General features: G+C 42.5%; 1 protein-coding gene across 1 annotated transcript; it reads right to left on the bottom strand.

Moving 5' to 3' along the window:
• Nucleotides 1–1,755: 1,755 nt before the first annotated feature.
• On the bottom strand, nt 1,756–21,797 carry baiap3 (BAI1 associated protein 3; the record flags this gene model as incomplete). The annotated part of the gene is given in 34 exon segments (XM_079282546.1): nt 1,756–1,859; nt 2,039–2,244; nt 2,316–2,439; nt 2,515–2,635; nt 2,881–2,964; nt 3,054–3,125; nt 3,659–3,767; nt 4,756–4,835; nt 4,927–4,995; nt 5,106–5,321; nt 5,605–5,700; nt 5,879–6,019; nt 6,596–6,625; nt 6,628–6,721; nt 6,850–7,001; nt 7,111–7,162; nt 7,278–7,375; nt 7,499–7,555; nt 7,756–7,846; nt 8,891–9,015; nt 9,194–9,311; nt 9,403–9,506; nt 10,064–10,156; nt 10,237–10,344; nt 10,491–10,596; nt 11,158–11,235; nt 11,798–11,842; nt 12,068–12,281; nt 13,804–13,870; nt 14,845–14,904; nt 15,158–15,265; nt 15,441–15,524; nt 16,224–16,311; nt 21,664–21,797. Coding segments are annotated over 34 exon segments (3,528 nt in total).
• Between the last annotated feature and the right edge of the window lie 1,641 nt (nt 21,798–23,438).

Here is a 23,438-nt window from a genome sequence, read left to right on the forward strand (position 1 = left end):
AATGACACGTTGTGGTGTTATGGAGATTATGTGCGAGACTATTTCTTGACTGGGCTCACGGGTCACTTGTGGTCCGTGGGCTCGCACAAAATACAAACTCATCTCGATTTTGCCACCCTGAGATTAAAAAACAACAACTATAAGTCTAGGGCCAATCTATACGAGGGGGGGGGGGTCAATAAAAAATCCTAAATTTACCCCAAAAGAACAAGGATACTTTCTGAAATTTAAGTGGCAAATATATGCTATTATATAACATCAATCCATCCAGAATATTTTTTTCTCGCAAATTTGTGCATTCTCTCGTAAATTAGCTATTTTCATCTCAGAGAATTTTGCAATTGTTATTTTACCAACAACAGCCCAAATATGCCGTATTACAACTGAATAATTCCAGGAGTCTTGTGATCATCAAGTCACTCTCCCCAGCCAAGAATTTGCCTCCACCTCAAACTACAATGCGTCAATATTACAATTTATTTGTGTTCATCAGTGAGCTTTAGAGGTACCGGTGGGTGCATTTTTGTTGCTGTTAGACAGAGCCAGGTAAACTGTGCTAAGCTAAGCTAAGCTAATCAGCAGCTGGAGGTAGCTTGCCATTTACTCTGACATGAGAGTGGTATCAATCTTCTCATAATGACACCCAAGCATGCTTAATAATTCGTGGTGCGTCCTGTAAGGCTGTACAATTAAGTTTCAGTCGCTAACATTTAGCTTTGTAGCTCTCGACAACACAGATTCAGATTAAATGAAGCCGTACAGAAGTCAAATACTTCCTCGATGGGACATGAGTTCTCTAAATGAACCTGTTGTTCCTTGTTCAACACATTTCTCCTCATTTATGTATGCCAGACACACATTTGTTTCTGTCAGTGTGCTGACTTTGTAAAACCTTCAATTCGTGCAGTGTTGCCAGTAAAACGGTCACATATATTTCTGCAGAGATGTTGGCTTGCTGGTGTCAGACAGCAAGAAGGAACTGAGTTAAAAGACGTCAACGAGGTCTTTGGCCTCTTCAATGACCCATCGTGAGCTTTGTGGAGAGCAATCTGAAAAGTGGAATGAACCCGAGCTGTGGCGTGTGCCTCAGGGGAGCGGTAGTCTCCCTGCTGCTGAGCTGTCTGACCTGCCTTAAAACACCAAGACTCAGAAAGTGCAATCCCCCAAAAGCTATATACGTCTATATACGTATAGGCGTTTGTCAGTAAGCCACTGTCTGAGGGACTTCAGTGTGGGTTCAAGTTTTTACGTCCTAAATCGGCCTTCATGCAATTGTTCTCCTCAATGTCCAAGGGAAAGGAAAAGTATCAATAATGGTTACTCCCCTGCAACTAATGAGCATATCTGAGGTATAGATTAGACTCTGACTGAATACTATTGGATACATTAGCTACTTCCACAAAATAGTTCTGAAATGTTCAATCTATCATATCAAAGATCATACAACAAAGATAACAATTACCTCATTACAAAAAATATAGACTGGTAACATTTAGGATCAACTATCCATTCAATTTTAAAATATAGTTTGACTGAGACGGCACAGGGTTGCACAGTGACAGGATGTCCACCTCCCAGCTAGACAACAGCTATAAGCCTCACTGTTCTCCTTTTTTTCTCTTTTCATTTTGGTATAATTACTGAACAAACGATAACATTGTTGGAAATTCAAATATTGTAAACATCGTACCAGTACAAAAGCACATGTCGCAAGACGTGGTCAGAAAACACCAACACAGGCAGCGCGGACAGCTTTTACTCCTCCTCCATGGACTTCTCAATCTCCTTCAGCCTGCGGACAAACTCCTGAGCCTCCTTGTCTCCGACGCGAGCGTCCAGCATCCTCATGATTGGCTTTTCTGGAGGGGACAGCAAACAGATGAGAGTAGTTCCGACACCTGACACAAATATCTCTAGAATGGCTTTTCATGTTGGAGAGGTAATTGGAAAACCCAGAGCTACACCCTCTGGTCTCCCAAGAACCAATATTATGTTTGTGTAAAACAAAGATCTCGATACAGCCTGGAGCTATATGTACCGCTGGGTTTACTGCGAGACAGGTGGAGGATGACAGGCTGGACGCTCTTGCCGGCAGCTGAGGCGTTCGGTCTCCCTGGCCAGCAGAAGTCGCTGAGAGGAGCCACGGCTTCACCGGCGAAGTCGTTGGTGGAAAGCCAGTCGTAGTCCATCACAGTGAAGGTCAAACAGGCATACCTGTGTCTGTACTGTTCCGGACTGACGTGGCTGCAAGACACAGGAACAGATCAGGGTTTGCACAAACAGGAAGAAGGAGAAGAGAGGTCAACAGCACTCACAAGTAAAAGAGCTCGTCGAACACTGGGTGCAGGGTTTTAAGTTTCACTTGCGTGCGTTGACTCTTGGCCATAGGGAACAGGTGGTGAGGACAGAGCTCCACTATGACAAATGGGTCACTCAGACCTGAGAAAGAGCAGACAAAGTGAGCGCAAACTCAACTCCAATACAACAACCTGGATTTCATTGTGACACTTTTACCGTTAGCATCCAGTGCGATGATATCTGCAGCGTGCAGAATCTCCACCGTCAGTCTCTGCTCCGGAGCATCATAGTAGCACTTCACGCTGATCCGACCAAAGCGAGTATGTTTCAGTGTTTTCTGAAATGATGTTATATGTAAAAGCACAACTCATTTTGAAGTTTTCCTCCAGCGGAAACAAGGTGAAAGAAATGTTGAAAGCACGTATCAGGTTACAGAACCTGACAGCATCTTGTTTTTCAAGAACCCAGGGGAAGGCAGATTTTCAATCAGAGGCAAAGACAGACAGAGACAAAGGGTCGTGCTGTCCAATCAATACGGCCACCTTTGGGCTAAAATGAAACTGCCAGTAAGTGGGAACACACCTGTTGGGAAATCTTCTCCAGATAGTACTGTTCAATCAGCTCAAAGGAGGGACATTTATTCAGCCTGAGCTCCTCATCCAGGACCTAAAACAACACGGCCAGAAAAGCAAAAAAGATAAATAACACCTTGGGTAGGGGGATATAAACCCTAAAAGAATGATGAGAACTCCTACCTTGTAGTCTTCACTCTTCATGTCTTCCAGGGAAAGACCCTCTCCCTTGACATGCAAGAACTGCAACAGGATCTAAAGCATTCAAGTGAAAAGATAAATATATATAACTTGGAGCTGAGAGTCTTCACATTCATCCCTCTCATTTTGATAGAATGAAGTCTCAGCATAGTCGGGAGACAAGTCGTTCACAGAAACAGCATGAAACCCCTGACAGGCAAACACGATATCTGTCTGCCAAACTCCAAACTCAGCCCTGTCGTGCAGCATGCCATGACTTTTCATGCAAATCTGTCACGTCCGCTGCCAGCTGGTTAAATTGGCGTCAGAATATACAATAGCTCCCACATAGTCATTTATGAGGGACCATGCTTTGGTGCTGAACTACTACCTGGAGACTTGATGAATATGTAATATATGCTAATGATGGCACGGCGGCAAGCTTAGAGAGCTAATTAAAGAGGATGCTGGTATCAGCAGTGATCATTATCCGTACAGAGTTGACACGTCTTTCTAAGCAGACTACTCCTCTTAGTCAAACTATGCCAGACTGGATGTAGCTAAACAAATCGTATTGTGTGGTGAAATGCCGTAGCCTAACCACTGACCTCCACTGTGTACTGGAAGCGGTTGTAGAACTCCACCTGAACGCCCCTGTTTTCTGCCACCGCATCCAGGATCATCCGCAGGAGCAGCTCCCACATGCTTTGGAGAACTCTACGAGGCAGCAGACACAATGAGACACCCACGCGTTTGTGTTTACCAGCTCTTTCAATAACACACCAGTACCCTCACTTAGCCTCACGTGTGTTTTCACAGATAATAGCTTGATAATGATAAGTGGTAACACTGAGGGGTATTATTGTTATGCCAAAGCTTACAGTACACAATAGCACAGGATTCCCATGCTAAATTGGTGCACATTTCATGCTTGGTCATCAAATCATGCCTCAATCTTAAAGCCTGGGTAGGCAGTTTATTTTTGGCCGACACTGGGCATATTGTAATTCAAGTGGTCTGAGGGAAAACTAGACTTCTGCACCTCCTCTTGGCTCTGTGTTCAGGTTTCAGAAAATCTATCCCATGACGGGAGACGTGCACGTCTCTCTGATGAAAGCCTTATGTTTGAAATGAACGACTAGTACTTGTGCAGTTGACTGTATAAAACGTTTACATATGCCTGTGCTCCTCTGGTGGGAGGGGCTTAGGACAGGGAGGGAGGGGCTGCAGGATGACTGCTGTATTTTCGAATTCTGGCACTTTTTTTTGTCTTTTCTAGAAAACTGGCATATACCCTGGGGTACCACTTGAATTGCAGTATGCTAAAAGATTAGGAAGGATTTTTTGCACAATAATGCTAAAAATAAACGACCAACCCTAGCTTTGATAATAAAAACAACATACTACCACTGGGAGTTGCCATAGTGGCTTTGATGGTTTGTTTGCAAGACTTGCTGGGTATGTACCTGCTATAAATAGCTACATGTGCGGTGACTTTATGTTGTGAATTCTGTCTTGTTTGTGTTTCATAATTATGTACGTAGTCTTTTGTCATTAGCTGCACAGGCTCACCAGATGGAAATGAGCAACTGGTACGGATGTGGCACAATTATAACACAGAATAGTTATTGTAATTAATTTGCATTGTCCCTGTCAAACAGAAAATGAAGTTGATAGCGAGGAGAGAGGAGAAGAAAGTAATTACATCGTCAGATTCTCCTTCACAAGGTTTTCAGTGAGGATCACCATTGTCTCTTGTAAGTACTTCATAAGGGGCGACACAGCCTAGAAGAATGGCACATTAACATACATTACACGCGTACAAACACCACTGACACGTGAATGAATGCAGCAGAGAACCACCTCAAGGCCTTACTTCATCATTGTTGATGGAGTCTGGAGACAAGCTGATGTGCTGGATGTACCTCCGCAGCTCTGGCAGCATCTGCACGGATATATTCTCTCATACATGTGCATGCAAGTACAGATAGAAAAAGGAGTCTCACGCTATCAAGTAGTACTGATCTGCAGGTATTCATGCTTTGGGCACAGCACCTTGTCGGTGAGCAGCGTGATGAGACGCTTGGCTTCTCTCTGCAGGTCCAGGTCCATGTTGAAGAGCTGCCCATTGAGAGCCTTGTAAACCTGCTCCTTCCCCTCCACCCCGCAGGACTCCTCCATGGCCCGCTCCACACCTTGCCAGTCCAGGTCACGGGGCAGGTGACCCAGGAAGACACGCACGTGCTCTGTGTTGTTCAGGGCGATGCAGAGCTAGCAGAGAGCGAGGAGGCGCAGAAGAGGAGAAACAAGAGGGCGGAGAAGTGGAGAAACAAAGGAGGAGAAAAAAGCAGGGCTACAGAGAAGTGGAGGGACGAGGTGCGAGTGTAAATGATCGACGACGACAAGAGGCGACTGTGGGTTTTCTTTTTTGCGTAAACATATCTGATCTGCTGCTGAGCCTTTTGTGTTGCCAGGGGGAACACACATTCACTTCCCACGTCACTGCATACCCCCCCCCCCCCCCCCCCCAGTTCTGTCTTGCTACAGGCGTTACCTGCACTGTGAAGCCCTTGTGGTCTCGACCCAGCTGGTTTCTCTCAAACTTTCGTGTTATCATCTCTGAGTAGCAGACAGCCTCGCTGCAGAAATTCTGCGACAGAAAGAAAAAAGGTACCCGTTCTGTTATAACGATGACATCTAAAGCGTCCTTTTTGTTTTTCACTGCTTCAATCTTTTATCAGTCCTGTTGTGTACGAATGCGAGTCTGCGTCTTGTTTCTGTGTGTGCAGGATGCGCAAAAGTGTGGCGACACTGAAAGCAGCACTCACGTCTGTCAAACGAGTGACAAAGATGAAGGCCCCCGCAGAGTCTGGCCAGGCCAGCTGGAGCCAGATCTCCCGTACCTGGCTGAAGCACGTTACCACCTCCACTGCCGAGGAGCTGTGCTGGGCCTGCTGCACAGGCTCGAGCTGCTCACAGAACACATGGAACACATTCATAGCGTGTGAATAAAACAGGTCACATGTCTGTCAGGACTATGTCGAATGCAATTGCTTTTCTTAAAAGTTCAGCGATATTTGAATTCAGCCCGTTACCTGTTGAATCACCTCTATCAACAGTTAATACATCCTTTACAAAACACTGTATACTTGTTATAAGCATTTCACAAAGAATTTTACATTCTGCCTAAAAGTATTTCAATGTTGATTATTAATTCATGCTTTATTACATGCTATATAACTGTAGGAAACACTGAATGAATATCTTGTATCTATAATAGATATATTTATAGACAGTCAATCCTTTTTAAACAGCAGCCATTTTGACATGTAGCAGGGTAAACGGAGGCGGAATTGATCAAATTCATTTTGGTCCCATCCTAATTTGTGTGTCACAAACATTCCAGTGAGCCAACATGCATAATAGGACCTGGAACTGGGCCATGATTACTGTTATTACACCTGTGTTTACACAGCGATGACAAGTTAAAAGTACTCTCGTATTTGCTACCGATTACATGTCTTTAAATGGCAGAGGCCTCTCACCTTGTCTGTTTCCACCGCTTTACGAATTCTCTGTCACAGGATCTGTCATGAACGATCTGCAGCCACTTATGAATCGATGACTTGAACCAGTTGTGAAAGCCTGTCAAGGCCAACATTTTCGCGTCCCTGTTAGAGAGGAACACAAGTCCTTTTCAATAAATTCAAAGCAGGTTGAACTCTGAAACAAATAACCACCCGTCAGAGCCTTTTATGCTGCTGTATGAAATATCATGAGCGTTGAAGTGATAACCAACTTGAGAGGAAGAAACTCTCGAAAGCCTTTGAGGATGTTCAAGGACATGAAGAGCTCAAAGATGGTCTCTCCCATTGTCTGCGTCAGTCTGGAGCTCTCCTGCTCCAGAGTCCCACAAACGCGCTCCATTGCTACATTTACGTCATCGGCTACCTGAAGGATTTAACAATTTGACTCATAATTTAGCAACAACACTGAATGACTCACACAAGGCTTTAAAAGACTTGTTTAGAATGACTTTTCTCATCATTGGTTGATTTACCTGTTTCTCCAACTGCCTGTATGATGTGCTGAAGAAATCTACTTTCACTGCACTGTACGAACAAACAAACAAAGGATGAAATGGCTTCAGTTGGGAATCCAAATCAATGCTTCTGAGCCAGGTAACGTTTAAACATTGTTTGGTTTTTGCACAGCGTCGGTATTCACCTGTAGAAGAGTTTGTTGTAAATGTGTTTGGCTCTCTGTACGTCTGCACACACGGAATCAACCACCTGCACCAGCTTCTTCAGCTGCTCCTCCAGAGTCTGCTTTGCCAATATAAAAATGAACGACACCGTGGATGTTAATCCCAAAGCCACAGTCAATGAAAAATAATAAGATGGAATAACCTCGATCATCAGGACTTATATGAATCAGTACAAACATACCCCATCCTCTGGTTTATATCGTGCCATTGAGCTCTCGTACCACTCCACAGTTCCTTTCTGTTGATGCAAATGAAGGAGAATAAATGAGCTACTCAAAGCTGGCCTGTGGAGTACATGAATGTAGTACAAACATAAGCATGGACCTGCTAATCAAGTCATTCATCAACAGCACCTCAAGTAGTCAAAACCTCCACAGGGTTCCTCCAAGTGAACCTCTACAGTAAGACGCATGTTTGTTTCTTTTATTGCATCGATACCTTGACAGCAGTGGTGATGTCCAACTGCAGATCATTTCGAAGGGGACACACAGTCGTAAACGCCAGCATGTTTTGCATGTAGCCAATCCCCCTGGCATTCACAGACAGGGAAAAGCCATTTACATTACAAGACTGATTTATGGTCACATAATTAAAATTCTTAGAATAAAATAAAACATCATATCAGCACAGTAGCTTCAATCTCGCGAAATAATTTGCACTCATATTGTAGGCAGGATCCTGCACTGTCTCTGCAGGAGAGGAGGGAGGCTGCTTTTGGTGAGTCACTCCGAGTGCGTTTCTAAGAGATGAAGAAAAGATTTCCCTCGAGGTGTTGATCATTGGGCAGAGCTGGAGGAAGTTTCTATTCAAAAGAAAACCTCCTCCACGACAACAAGAACTTCATTAATTAGCTGATTTTACTGGCTGACATTTATGTGGAGTCAGACTTGATTCGGAGCAGATTGTCTCTGCAATACCGACCAGATCACTGTCAAATGTAACGCAGATATCTATGGTCTTCCATCTGTTGTTTCTCATGATTTGATGGAGACCGGAACATTTCCTGATGGCCAACACATTGGTTGATGACATGAAATTCACTGTGGATATTCATGTTCCGCAGTGAATGAATGCTTGTGATTTCCTCAAGCTGTTTCTTGACGTACACAAGAACCATCAACATCTATATGATCTATATCAGTCATTCCCAAAGACTGGGTCGCAGGACGTTTTATCAGGGTTGCGGTCACATTTTATTCCCTGTATAGCCAATGGATTTGGTCACTGACTTTACTGGTGGAATTGAAGCGTAATATCATAAACAATATGTTATGGAAGATAAGAATATGCAAGTAAACATGTGTATGTTATGACCACAATATGTTGTATATATATCAAATAACGTACATTTTTAAGGTTGTATACAACAAAATCTGTGGTCAGGAACAAATGTTTAACATTTTGAAATGAGCAATGATTAAGATATTTGTGTTGAGGGAGCCCAACACGGCTTCCTCCTCAGAGTATGACTGACTGATCAAAGTCTCTCTGTGTCTGCTGGGGTGAGAGGTTGAGCGTCTCCCTGGTATGGCAGCACAGGGGAGTGTCTGATGTGATGGCAGTGTGACTTTACCTCAGCATGAGCTCGTAGCGTGTAATGGCAGCAGCGCTGGTGCAGGGGAAAACCTGACGCATGTTCTTCATCAGGCACAGGCAGTGCTCTGTGTACAGCCTGAAGCTGTCTGACAGCTGCCTCTCCTGGACACAGGAAGGGCCCTCAGTTATAGCTTTAAGTACACTGGCTGTGAGACATTTTTGGCTGGACCAAAAACCTTGTTGCATGTCAGTGAAGAGCTGAGCTAATGAGGTGACTGTTTCCAGATGGTGAAAGCTTTGTTTTTTTTTCCTATTGAGAGGCCGATGGCTGAAAACCTACCAGGTCTCCCCTCACAGCGGTGGGGTCCCACTCTGCATCGACGGTCCTCAGGAGGCGCAGCAGCAGGGAGTAGCACACCCTCTGGGTCCGATGGTGGCTGCTGTAGCACTGCCAGCGTCTGGGTTTAAAAAACAAAACAAGTGCCTTTTACCTGACGCTTACGCTTCCATATTTGATTTGATCAATTGTATACCTCCGTTAATACTCACATAACAGCCTGTTGGAGAGGTGAGAGATCAGTTTGCACAGCATGGTGAGTCAGCACAGTCCATGCTGGAGGACCAACCTGCCCGTTCCAGTTGTAGGGCTCTCTCTGGGATTATAGTCAGCAGATTACATGTCAGTTCAGAGGAAGCTGTTCGTACTCGAAACTTTGCTTGCTTTAAAGAATGGCATACAGTCAACGATTAATGCAAAATATGAACACTACTATCGATGAATTAACAATGAATAAAGTAAGTTCACGTAACCCTAATTACAGAATGTTAAACTGGTGGTTTTGTCTTTCTGGCTGAGGAGTAAATATAGAAAGCACAGGCGGTGCACCGTGGGGGTTTGATGAAAGTGATTCAAACTGACATGTCAAAAATATGACTATGGTGAGAAAAGAGTGTCATGTATCATGGTGCCATTTGCGATATACCCCCTCAAATGTTTTTTCATTTTTTGGGTAAAATAGTCATCAATCTATAATACAATTATATTCTTATTCTGCATAAATTATAAATATTCAATTAAATTAATAATTAGCGTGCACTAAGGCCTTTCATAATAGTGTTCACTGGGGCCAAGCGTGATACCATACGCCACTGCTTTAAGGTTGTTTGTTATTTAAAGGTTGCTTTGAATGAATATCTGCATTTAACTCACCTTAACATGACCGTGCTCATACTCCACAATCTGACTCAGCAGTTTCTTGTGAATGATGACATTTGAGTCGGTCTTAGACAAAGCTGTGTCTCTCTGGAAAAATAAATGAAGTTAAAAGCTGGTATTCTTACACATGCAAGAAGAGGAGAATGCAGTAATCTGAATACACAGACCTGGCTGGTGAAGAGCTTCAGTATCAGGTGACATTCTCCTTGAACTTTAGATGTACTTGATCGAGGCTCCAGCTTAAACCAGGTGTCATAGCCGACAATTGGGAACTCCTGCATGAAGATTAACATCACAGACACAGGGAGAATTCTTCACATTGTGTCTTTCGGGGGGGAATATATCTGTGGTTGTGTTTGATTCGTCACAGCAGCTCGACGCCCCTGAGTAATGAGTATTTGATCGGACTTTGAACGCTCACACTCAAAGGGATGTTGATGCATCCGAGGAAGTCGTCGGCATTGTCCTCGGAGCCTGACGATGCAGATCCATTGGAGCGCACTGACTTTGCTATCTGCTTAAAATACCTGGCAAGACAAACGCAGGGAAAAGGGAATCTTGTATGACATTCTCAGGTTTTCATTAAACATGTCTGCTATTTATTAGTCTCTCCATGGCTACGGCTGTTATCTGTGTTCTCTGTGTGCACAGCTTCAGCACAGGGCGTTCTGTAAGTCAGTCATTCTTTGAGGTTAAAAGGACAAATACCAAATGATCTCCGAAAATGAACAAACTAGTTTGTGTCATTATGTTTGACAAATGTAGATAACATTGGCTTCTTCATTCACGAACTGCAACTTTTGGCTTAAATTAAATTGAAATGACACTTTGATTGACAGGTTGAATGAGTCATATATTCACTGCCACAATGCAAACTGGTTGAATAAACAAATTACCAACTTATATAATTGTGCACAAAGTCGCAATTTATGATTCAGTTGCACTTTAGCCATTGAAGAAAAAAGACGAACAACATTGCTCAAGGAATATGCAGCATTTCAAACTGAAATATACATCTAAGACAGTTGCATCATTACATTTTGTTACATTAATGTTAATTCAGGATTACACAACGGAGTTTCTTCTACCTGCCCATTCCTCGAAGTCCACTGACTTCATTGAGCTTTTTGCAGGCCTCTGCAACAGACACGTCATCGTCATGATCCCTGAAGAAAAGAGAATTCAGAGGTTATTACAACCTCTCATCTCCTGCAGGAACATGCCTCACTATCATTGCTCAACAATCAACAGAACAAGAAGATCTGCTAACTTGCATTCAAGAAAATAATTTGGAGTTAAGAGTGAACTCTTCACAAAGCTTTGACTGGGGGTATGAAAGGTTTCTTTATCAGCTAAATAACGACTCTTCAGCCAATCTGTAATGCAACGGCTCACAGGTTTCCAGTTTGTTAAGAATCCAAAAGGTACAATTTTACAGTTTCGAGCTGAGCCCAAAAAGCAACTTCGCTTTCAAGCTCAACCAAGTACAATCCCCTTTTCTCCATCAGACCTAAAAGACCATTGGTTTGAAAAATTGATTGGCGATTGAAAATCTGTGATTGCAAAAAAATGTTTTGGGGGGAAAAGTTATTGATTTCAAATGTGTTTCCGAAGTGATTGGAAAATAAAGTAGAAAAACAATACTACGTAATCTGTATGCAAATTGAGCCAAATATAACATAATATACATTCAAATATATTCAAGGAGTTGCTGCGTCCTAATCTTACCATATGTCAAGATGTAAGAGGTCATTATGGACATCATCTATTTCACTGTGGAAAAACAACAACAACCAAGAAACATTATGAATTGAATAATCATCTCCATGAGTAAATACTAACAAGAAACCCATCAATCCTTTAGTGCAGAGCCGATGACACTGTGCTGCACTGGTCACATATCTAACAGATTTCAGTGTGAAACAAATGAAACTGTGAATCCTGCATGTCACACATATCACAATGTCCAGCACTCTGCTTAAGGTCTGCTGTACTCACAACACAAAGTGCTCGTCCCACACTGGGTTGAGTGTCTCTGGTTTGACCTCGGTCACCTGGATGCACCTGGCCGGTAACACTTCCTTGGTGCTGGAGCGTTTCTCCAGCTTGTCCCTTCTCTTCCTGAAGCTGAACTTTCTCTCCTTCTTCTCCTCCGTCTCCCGTGGACTCTGGCCCAGCAGGATTCCCAGCATGCAGTAGGGGTCGCTGTACCCTGGCAGGCCGCGGAGTGACGCATAGAAAAGGTTATATCGCACACATGAAAACGGTTTATAGCCATCACCCTGCTGATGCTGTTACAGCATGGGCAGGGTGGGCTCATTTGCGATTACAATCAGTGTTGTGTTTTGGTAAAGTACTCGTCAATGTGAAGATTGTGACTGGGTGACAACAAGCTTGTTTGGGATGAATTTCGCCTCGCATGGAAAGTGGTCTCAGGTAGTTGGCTGTGGTTGACGGAAGTGACAAAAACCTGCAGCCATTTTTGACAAACAGGAACATTACAGAAGGTCGAACACTGAAAAGATCTGCTATTATTAATCTTTTACATATCTAATCACGTCCCGGTTATTATGATATCATGAAGTGGTCGATGTGATTTGTTATTTCATAAATGTCATGTGAGTAGCAAGTCCGCCCCAACCTCATTCCCACCTCATAATAAAGAAATACTATTCAAATACCAACACCCTCACATTGTGCAGTCGTCATATAACTACATGCATACTGGGCATTCATGGAGAGATGCAAAGAGGAAGGTATGCAAGATATTCACATCAATGATATGTCAGACCTCAACATGGCTCAACATTCGTCTACGTAGATTTTCATGAACCACACATCAATTAACACCACATAAAGTCACAAGCAGGCTGGAGAGATTTTACCCATCTTGCATTGTATCATCACAGTCGTGTCTTGATGGTCACCCACAATTGGGGAAACTCTCGCAAGATGGTTATGGTTAGGATACGCGTTGTTCCCATACCGACACCAGTATCAGAAAAGTCTCCAATACAGCTTAAAATGCTGGATCGGATATCGGTGAACATGGGCGTCTATGCACCGATCTGATATCGCGTAATCATATCGTTTATCTACTCATTCACGATACACAGAAACGACAACAGCATGCGTCACTAGCTACCTGATCTGTACCTACAGCCCAAGTCGTACTGCATACGTGCCAACTTACTCGTGCTACACATTTGTGGTTCAACACTCTGGTGAACCCTATTTTTTCCCTGATAATGCGACATTGTGAACAAAAAATCTGTGTTAAAATTGTCACGAGTAGAGTTAGTTAACGTTAGCTGTTAGCGGCCTGTGGCCAGCATTAGCTAAACGGAGCTAACAGCTAACGTTAACGGAGGTTGCTTCCAGTTACATTATGATGCGTTAGATCTCTATTCAGTAAAAAAGTGTGTCATTAGAAAGGTAATTTATAACATTATTATGATGTGTTCAAATATAGTCTTGTAAAATGTAGTATAGTGTACTTGAATAAATACAGTTGTTTGAAGGAGCATTACAAAATGAATTATTGTTAAGAATGGTTCTGGGATGCTGGTGAAAAAAGTTAGTCTGTATAATATTATTTATAAAATACGAGAGGTATCAGAGTCTATATCAGGAAGGAAAAAATAGTATCGGAACATCTCTAGTTAGAATAGGTTGTCGGGCAACTCTTGCAAGAGTTTTAGCAAATTGTGGGTTACCATCTTGAGATGTCTCACCATTTGCGTCCTTGGCCATCAGACTCTTTGCTTTCATGACGGAAACTCTCAAGGAAAAACTGGCTCGCTGTGAAAAAAAGCAATTTACTTTCTATTCAGTAGGAAACTGTAAATGCAACAAATCAATGTCACGCATTGTTACATTATAATAGATCAGCATGTGAAACAATGTGAAAAAAACAATTACTGAGTGATTCATCCGATATCTTATATATATCTTATATATTGGCTTTATTACTCACAAGGGAGAAAAACTCAATGTTCTAGAATTACAGCGAATATTTAAATGGAAAATATTCCGTTCTGGCCACAATAACAGTCTATCATGAGGGCTCACAGTTCTTAACAGAGTCCCTGCAGTCAAGCAAGATACACAAACTCATACAGAGTGAGGCTTTCAGGTGTTACAGGTCTTACATCTCAAAACTCTCCAAGGGCATCAGTGCACTCCAACTGTTTCTCTCCAATGCTTTCACTTTATTACTAATGCACCGTGCAAACTAAGAGCATGAGAAAATACCAGGAAATGCACTAAAATACCACTTGTGGCTCCACAACTGGGGATTTAGTGACACCTCTAAATCTGCACTTTGTGACCACTGATGAGTTTTATTAATTTAAGTTGGTAATGTTTTAGCAAATTTGCTGTTGGAAAAGTTTAAGTATTTTCATTTTATTTTCTAGGCACCAATTGGTTTCCATTTAATTCTGTATTGTACAATATGACAAAATAATGTTACAGCTTGTCCTTTGTCTTTGAAATATTGACGAGTCATGATATCTCTGTTACATTTGTGTGAAATCTTCTGGACATGAAAAAGGATCTATTTGACATTGCAAGTACTTAAACTGGCAAACAAAAAACGTCAACATTTAATAATTTGTTGTATATAGCCTACAGTGTAATACAAATATATCAGCATAGACTGGAAATATACAGACTAGTGTACATTTTTCAACTTACATATAAAAAACTGATGTCAGCTTCATGTGCAACAGTATAGCCGACAACTTGAATGGACAGCGACTCGTAAATCTCACCTTAGATTCCTGAACATTCTGGAGAATGATGTCATGCTCCTCCTCGCCCATATCAAACACCTTGAGTGGTGAGACGGTAAAGAAAAAAGCTTTTATATGCAACAGAAACGTGAATGAACATTCTAGAAACACTGCTCAGATTCTTACAGCTTGCCCACAACAAATAACACCGTCGTTGAGGCTAGCAGCGGTTAACAGAGCTGTAATGGGGCTCGAAACATGGATCCTGCTTTTTAGAGGGACAGGATGATGGTATAGTAGGTAGTATGTACTGTAGGTAGAGAGGTAGGATGGGAGGGAGGGACGTAGATACCTTTAGCAGGTAAGCAAACAGGTCTTCGTCAGTTCTCACATGTTCAGGTGAAGGCACTCCCACCCGGTTGACCACCGTGTAAACAGCTTCCTCATAAAGCAGGTCCAGCTAAATGAAAACACACTCCACTAAATGGCAATCCCTCAAAAAATGAATAAATAAAAGCTTATGTTCCTTCCTCTCCATGTGTTCTGCTTTGAAGCACATTCAAAGCAAGGAGGTGTCTGTTATCGTGACTTTGAAAATTAAAAAACTGCTGAAATACAATTAAAAACAGACGCACCTCTGTCCGCCGGACTCTGTCGGGGATAAAGGCCTGATCCACATGCTCTTGCGGCGGCGGCACTGTGCAGGCTCCTCTATCGCACTGTGAGGGGTCAGAAACAGTTCAGCCATGAACAAAAGGCTGTACAGTTAACTGTCCAGTGGTTCCACATTGGGCCTCAAATTCTTATTTGAATGAAGGTTTAGAGGGGAAATCCTTCTTTGATTCGACTGCCAACAACTCATAGGCATCTGAAACGGGACAAAGAGTCGCAACGTGATTTCTTTGGAGGGGTCACATGCCAAAAAGGAAACCACTGGTTTCCAGCTTTTGCAATGTATTTTATAAGCTTATCAAATGTGTATGTAAAATATCAATCTGACAAGTAACTGGTAACTATAGCTGTTAAATAAATGCAGTGGAGCCAAATGTTCAGTATTTTCCTGAAATGTAGAGGATCTTTCTCCAACTAATGCATTAATAGCCACTTCATTCTAACTATGATATGCAGTGTGAATGTTCCTTATGTTTCGATGATGACTCCCATTTTTACTCTCTTGTCTTACAGCAATTTGGAAATGAATATTCAATTTCATTGCCTTATTGGCATTGGCAGCAGGAGGAGCTGAACATAACCATCGACAGCAGCTTGTCACAGCTGAGCTTCCAGTCTTCCAAGCACCCAACTCGACCCGGCCCTTCTGTCTGTACGCGTCACACTGGCCTGAACAAACACTCGCAATGCACGGACGTGTGTCGAGGGTGCAACAGACGGAAAAGGGGAAGTTGGGTGAGGGTTACCTCAGCCTGGGCAGTCCGCAGCATGTTCTCCTGCTTCTGAAGGATGGCATTCACACGCTCAAAAAACTCCACGCTCTCCTCGGAAATCCTGCCAAGAAGAGTAAACAGATTGACAAATCATCCCTAAAAATAGAGATGAAATACTTGGGAAATATGTTAATTTATGAAAAAAAACGTTGCGTGTAACAGTTAATCTCATCAGTCGAATATAATATTTCTGGATCTAAATTAAAAACAAAGTGGGATTCAGTGACTTCACACTGCATCCTGTTTACAGACACTTCAGAGAAGCGTCTGTCAATAAAGACGATCTGTTTCCTTGTTATGTGGAACTACAGCACTCCATCGCCTGCAGTTCAGCTCCGTATTAGCCATCAAACACCTTCTTATCTCATGCACTAAAAAGCAAAAGCAGGTCTGGACCAAAGCTCTCAGCAATCCAACATGTCTGCACTCTGTGTGAATCATGTTAATCCGCTATATGTATGATGAGCAGGGCTGTGTGCAAAATGAAAATGTTTCCCGTTTCCTCCAGGTGTGAGTGAATCCCCGGACTCCCGCTGGCCCACGTTGTCATGGTGATACATGCCCATTCAGGGAGGGAGTAGCGCCCCTCACCACCACCATCTTCATCCCAACATCTCACCCCTCCCAAACCTCACACCGGGCGTCTTCCTCCCGGCCTGCATGGAGATCACTTCTGGAGCTGTAGCAGAGCGGTCGGGATCAGCCATGCGGTCTGCCTGTAACTCTTCACCCCCACAGCTCCCACACCTGCCAGCTTCTCTCTCTCTCCGTCCTCTTCCTCGTCTCTCAGCCAACCCCATCACATTACACAGAGGAGACGTCCACAGAGGAGCTGTCACGCTCCTTCATCAGCGTCATCACATCACAGCAGGCTAGTGGCAGCCCATCCCAGCACCCACTGACTCTCGCCGTGGTGGGGGAGAGGATGGCAAACCCCTGAGGTATTGATGAGAGCTCATGGCAGTCATGCTGAGAGAGTTGGTCAGGTTTCCACTGTCGTCTAACCCAGTACCACTTGAAAGGTATTCAGTTTAAACGGCTTCATCTTTCATCAAATGCTATAAATAGTCAATTCTTCAGTGTCCACCGTTTTTAAATCAAGTCAAGCTTTGCAGTAGGGCTGCAGCTGCCGATGACTTTCATTAACCTTTAATCTGACAATCATTTTCTTGACTGCTCGATTCATTTGGTCCATATTGTCAGAAAACGTTAGAAAGACAATGCCCATCATAACTTTGCAGAGCCCCAGTTGATATCATTTGCTTGCTTTATCCGACCAACAGTCCACAACCCCAAAACAGGGAAATATCATTCAAAACTAAGAAAATCCGCAAGTATTCATATTTTAGAAGCTTGAATTGACTTTGGGGTATTTTAATTCAATCTCTCTCTCTCTCTCTCTCTCTCTCTCTCTCTCTCTCTCTCTCTCTCTCTCTCTCTCTCTCTCTCTCTCTCTCTCTCTCTCTCTCTCTCTCTCTCTCTCTCTCTCTCTCTCTCTCTCTCTCTGATTTGATGTTGCTAGGAAACAGGTCCTATTTCTTTACTAGTCATTTTATTCTAATATATTTTCAGAATTCATTCCAATTTCCTGTCTGGGTAGTAAATCAGAAGAAAGACATGAATAAAAACATGGACACTGTACTTCTATCTACGAGAATAAACGTGACTAATTGGGGGTGCAAAGATGACAGCAACCCCTCTCTTCCAACTTCAGTATAATATGGCAGTGCATACACAGTAATTAATAGCACAGACATCACTGTTGTTTGCAGCATGAAAGACAATGTGACGTCTGTATGCATTCTAATGAAATAAGCTGATTGTTTTAATGCGATTCATCACGGTTGTCAGTGCTGCTGCTCCTATCGCAACAGAGAATCTCTTCCATGTCAAGGATCCCCGCTCAACACTACACACAGCACTGCTTGTTTTACTCTAATTACACATTTGACAAAACATTACTGGTGAAGAGAATCTAATATGGAGATATGATCGCAGAATCTCTCCATTCGATAACTTGTGAAAGAAACAGCAGTCTCCGAGCTAGACTGACAGGCAGAACAAAAGCCTGGTGTGAAATTATTTTCAACTTGGGTCCTCTGGGTGCTTCACAATGGTGCTCCACAGTTTTTACTTCCTCACTGTGCAGGTCATAGCTGACTGAGGATTTGACGCATTTTAAAAACAGGCAAAGTGCAACTCCAACGTAAGGCTCTTACATGACTCCTGACTACAAGGTAGACGATGCTTGAACAGTATTGTTATTGTAGGCATTTCTCCCTCAAGGATTGTATAGCATGTCCATACCTGCATGTGTTAGGGGTCCGATCAACAGACCAAAACAAACCATGAGCTCATGGTGCCAATAAGCATGCTGCCTGTGTAGCATGCTTATGTTTGTTCATTTAGTAAATTATGGTCCCGTTTAGAGTGAAACAGACCATGAAGCAGGGTATGCTTTAGGGCGGGGCTACCCTGTGATTGACAGGTCGTTACCACAGCATTGTTCAGTCTGGGAGCTGTCCATGTTTTCATTTTAAACCTTTTGTCGTTGAAAGTCAATTGTAACTTCTTTTTTTTTTGCACTGAGCTCCAACTTATTGTGTCATTGCTGGTTGCAAAAAAACCAAGATGGCGACGGACAAATTTCAGAACTGAAAACCTCAGTCCACAAACCAATATGTATGTACACTTCTTGTACACAGTCTATGAGGAGATCAGGAAAATATTGACGGACAGAATAACACATTGTTGGTTTTCGTGTTTTCATGAGATTGACAATAACAAAATAACACCAGCCAAAAAAACACAGGAACTTCCAAAGACAACCGAGAACAGAGAAGATAAATAATGTATAGGCAAGTTTAAGGAAACTGTCTTTAGTTGTAGCTGAGAGACATCTCAGCTTTGTAAATTAATTTTACATGTATTGTGAATGTGAGAGCACCAGTTCAGTGTCACTGAGGAGTCAAATCCATTAGTGACAGTGTAGCGAGCTCACAATTCAAAACACAGTGGAGTCAAGTGTCAAGTTCACCACGATATGAATTTAAATATAAATCCCTGTGGGTGTTTTGCTGCATAACGTCTAATCAAGCTCATCTCTGACATTGTCTTGTGCATTTTCACAGACTTTGGAAACCAGCTCACAAAAATCGTAATTTGCCGAACTGAATCAAAACCCTCCAACATGCCGGTCTCCGCTCTGAAAGCTCAGCTCTGACAGCCGACCGCGCCGCCGGGTCAACAACTGTGGCTGGAGCGGCCCGAATGTACCGGCCTCATTTTCAAATTCTCAATTAAAGTGAGAGTGCAGGCAGGCCAGCAGCAGTCTGAGTGGATAACAAAGATCAACAGCCTGCCTCTAATGACGAGCGCTCAGCGTTCGTGCACGGATGAGAGTCAGTGGGAAGGATGTAGCACCAGGGAGCTGGCATGGGAAATGAGAAAAATGTGAGATACTGACAGTTCAAATCACTCTTTAATGAAGAACATGAATAGGCTCCCATTGAAGCAGCTTGTACATTAAATTGCATCAGGAATACAATGAAAAATGCCAAATCAACAACACATGCTGAGGCAGCATAAAGACCACGCATTAAATATAAACATATTCATGAAAGATGGTCAGCCAGTAGTCTTTCAAATCCAAAATCCATCAGTGTTGAGCAAAGAATCTGAGGTTATCTTCCACGTTAAAAATAGACACGGTCGTCAGCACAAGTATAAGTTCACGGCAGCAGCCTGTATTTAGGTTGCTATAGAAACCACAGGTTCATACAATTACTTTTGGCTTCGGATGACGCTTCAAAACAAGACTGAAAAAAACAGATGAAAGATTTTACCTGTTCCACTTTACTTGTTGCTACGAGGCAGGCAAGAAAAGACTAAAAACATTCTACAGGGACAAAGGAATACAACTTAAGAAATCAGACAAGATGAGAACCACAGAGATCCTGTTTATTCTCAGCACAGACCACATCGCAGTCCAGCTACTGTAGAACATGACATCGTGAAAGACACAACACTTCAGGAGAAACTGAAAATAAAATGAACAGAACAACAAATAACATACATACATATATCATACTATACACACATATGCATACATGTATAAATACACACATAAAGTACATGCAAACAATATTGACATAATATAAACATGTAATAATTTATAGCAAATTAACAATTTAATGAATGGGTCAAATGGTGAGCAGCTCCTTCTATAAATGAAAGGTGTGGTGTTGTATTTCCTTATATATTATATATAAAACAACAACTATCGACAAACCGTTTCAACTGTAGTTTCCATCCTAATGACAGACAAGAAAATATATTTTGCTTGTTATGGCAACATCTCAGTTAGCATGTTACATGTAGAAGCCTGCCTTTTAGCAGTGGTTTCTTTATGTATAGCCTGCCGTACAGTTAGTTATATATTGTTTATAATGTTATGATAATTTTTCTTCTTGGCTTTGTATGTGATAAATGTACACACAGTTTACACTCACACACACACACACACACCAATATGAACCCATGTACCAGTAACTTTAATCAATCATGGATTCAAACTCAAAACACACACGTAAACTACAACATAAGTGCTCCCCTGATTTATGATGCAGCCAGAGGTCTCCATCACTCAGCTAACAGCAGCAGTGTGCGGTACCACGGTTCACTCGTATGTTGAAGGAGACGTGTGGACATCAGAACCCTGTGGCGTAAACCGATACTCAAGAAAGCAGCATTTGTGACGTGTCAGAGCCTGACTGCATGTAATAGCGTGGTGGTTGATGTGTCCTGGGGGGTGAGGCAGCTTGTGCATGGTCTCCTCTATATATAATCGCCAAACACATTCAAACATAGAAATAATGACTTGTGGCTTCAGCTGAACGGCCAGCGGAAAACAAATGAATCAGACAAGACTTATTTATTTTGTCCGTGTGCTATCATCTTTCTGAGCTACGCTGAATGCAATTTCATTTTCCTCAATAAAGAATCTCTTTATTGAAGCTATTACTTGTCCTAAGCGGCAACGATCCAGTAAGAATTAAGTGACATTTAAATAAACAGCCCGGCTCCTGCTTCTCGCTCAAACCCAGGCTTAATCTGTTTTCATCCAAAAGCACAAAGCGCATCACAACTTTACTTTCAACATCATAAGTTCATGCAACGCCTCTGCCGCTCAGTGGGCCTGGAAGGATTTCATTACATCTCTGAATATTCTCTAAAATCCGTTAAACTCTGAGTGACAGAAAGGAAAAAAAACAGTTCAACTTTTTGTACCGATTCAACGAAACGGCACCACAATTCCACGAATGCCACATCCATTAAAAAACAACAACATAATGACCGGAAACCAAGTACAGAACTTGCAGGAGTGTGTATGTTTGCACACAAGAGAACTCACCTGCGAGGTAAGGGGTCAGGACAGTGTGCGAGGGGGCTGCTGGCGGTGGGCGAAGGCTCCCGTCGGCTCCTCAGCGACTGGCTCCTCTGCACCTGCCTCAACACACTACTCTTCAGGTCCAGCAGCGTAGTCATTCTCTCTCACTGCCAGAAAAGACACAAAGAGGTGCAACCCATGATTAGCACCGTTTGAGTTATTCACCTCTAAGAGGAGTGAGTCAAAATACATTTCATTTCAGCTGCGCAGCTGCATAGCCGCTCTGCTCTTGTAACATATGTATGCTATTCTTCAGCGGGAGGTGTGTGTTCTATTTCTGTCCAGAGTATAAATAATGAAATTTATCTTCCACCTTTTGGTCTGGCCGGTTCAAAGTCAATCAACCTTTATTTTTGGGGGATCACATTTTGCACAAAGTATGCAACTCAGAGCTGAGAGCCACAAGAGCCCCATAACAGCAACGTCATTAAAGATGGTGATATCACTTCAATGAAATGGCAACAGAGCTATGTTTAAAAAATGATTCCAATAAATGTCTTCATCATAGACCTGGGGCATCTGCAGGACAAACACTAAAAGAGGATCTAAACACTGGACCGTGATGCAGAAACAGCTCAGTCAAAGCCAGATGATGTGAAACAGAATAATAAGACTTTTACTGACTGTCAATAAAAGAAGAGTTCGTAGGAAAAGTAATGAAATGTGGGCTTTACAGAAAAGTAATTTAATAATGAAGCAATTCAATAGGTTTAAATGAGAAACACATTCGGAAATCATTTCTGTACAGCGAAAGTATTTTAATCCATCATTAAACATGCATTAATACTTAATTGTATAACTGACACTTTAATCCTCTTGGGGGAAACGGTAGCTCTTTAAACAACATTACGTGTTGAATAGTGAGCGCTCTGGGTGCTGATACAGTAGGTGGATTTTCTTAGTCTTGGTCTCTATGCTAAGCTAAGCTAGTTTATGCTGGCTGTACTGTTATGATGTGGTGTGTTCATGGACCCGAATGCAGACTCAGACAGCAGAGTTCTATTTCAAAACCAAGATAGTTTATTTCTCTCAGTCAAGGGAAAAGACAGGAAATGGACAAAGTCAATAGGAGTTGGAGGAGGAGGAGAATTAAGAGTAATGCCCCTTTATGACCTTTTTATTGTCAAAAGCCAGACACTGAACTTCATCGTGTGTCTGCAGTACATCTCTGCTTTATTATGAGTTAATCCTTTTAATCTCAACAGAAGGTTGGGCATCTAAAAATACCTGCGCTTCAATATTGAAGTCGGTCACTAAACCCACACCAGGACCAGAATATACGTTTATTATTTAAATCACATAAATGTCCGTAGTTCCTACAGCAAAACACTCAGGAGTGCTCACGTCTGCCTAGCAACTGAGCAAGAGAGTGAAGCGTATTGTTAAATCAAGGACTCCTCCTTAACAGCATCCGCACTTTAGTCCCCCGCTTGTCCAATTCACTGCATGTTGACTGATGTGAGCTCCTGTGATACTGGCTGGCTGAACCTGGATGTTTGTGAGAGCCTCGAACATTCAGCGTGCTGATGAGCAGCAGCAGGAAAAAGAAAAGACGAATGACGAAGACACAAGCGAGAGGCTTTGATTGACGGAAACAAGTCAGACACTCTTTTCAATAGTTGACAGCTGTGAAAAAAAGAAGCGATGAACAACGGTTGCTTGGAGCTTGTTCTGTCAGTAACAAACTGTAAGAGGATAACAGTGGAGAGTAATTCTGAGCTGATGCTCTATAGTTTACA

This window comes from Melanostigma gelatinosum, assembly GCF_949748355.1.
Source record: "Melanostigma gelatinosum genome assembly, chromosome: 13".
NCBI lineage: Eukaryota > Metazoa > Chordata > Actinopteri > Perciformes > Zoarcidae > Melanostigma > Melanostigma gelatinosum.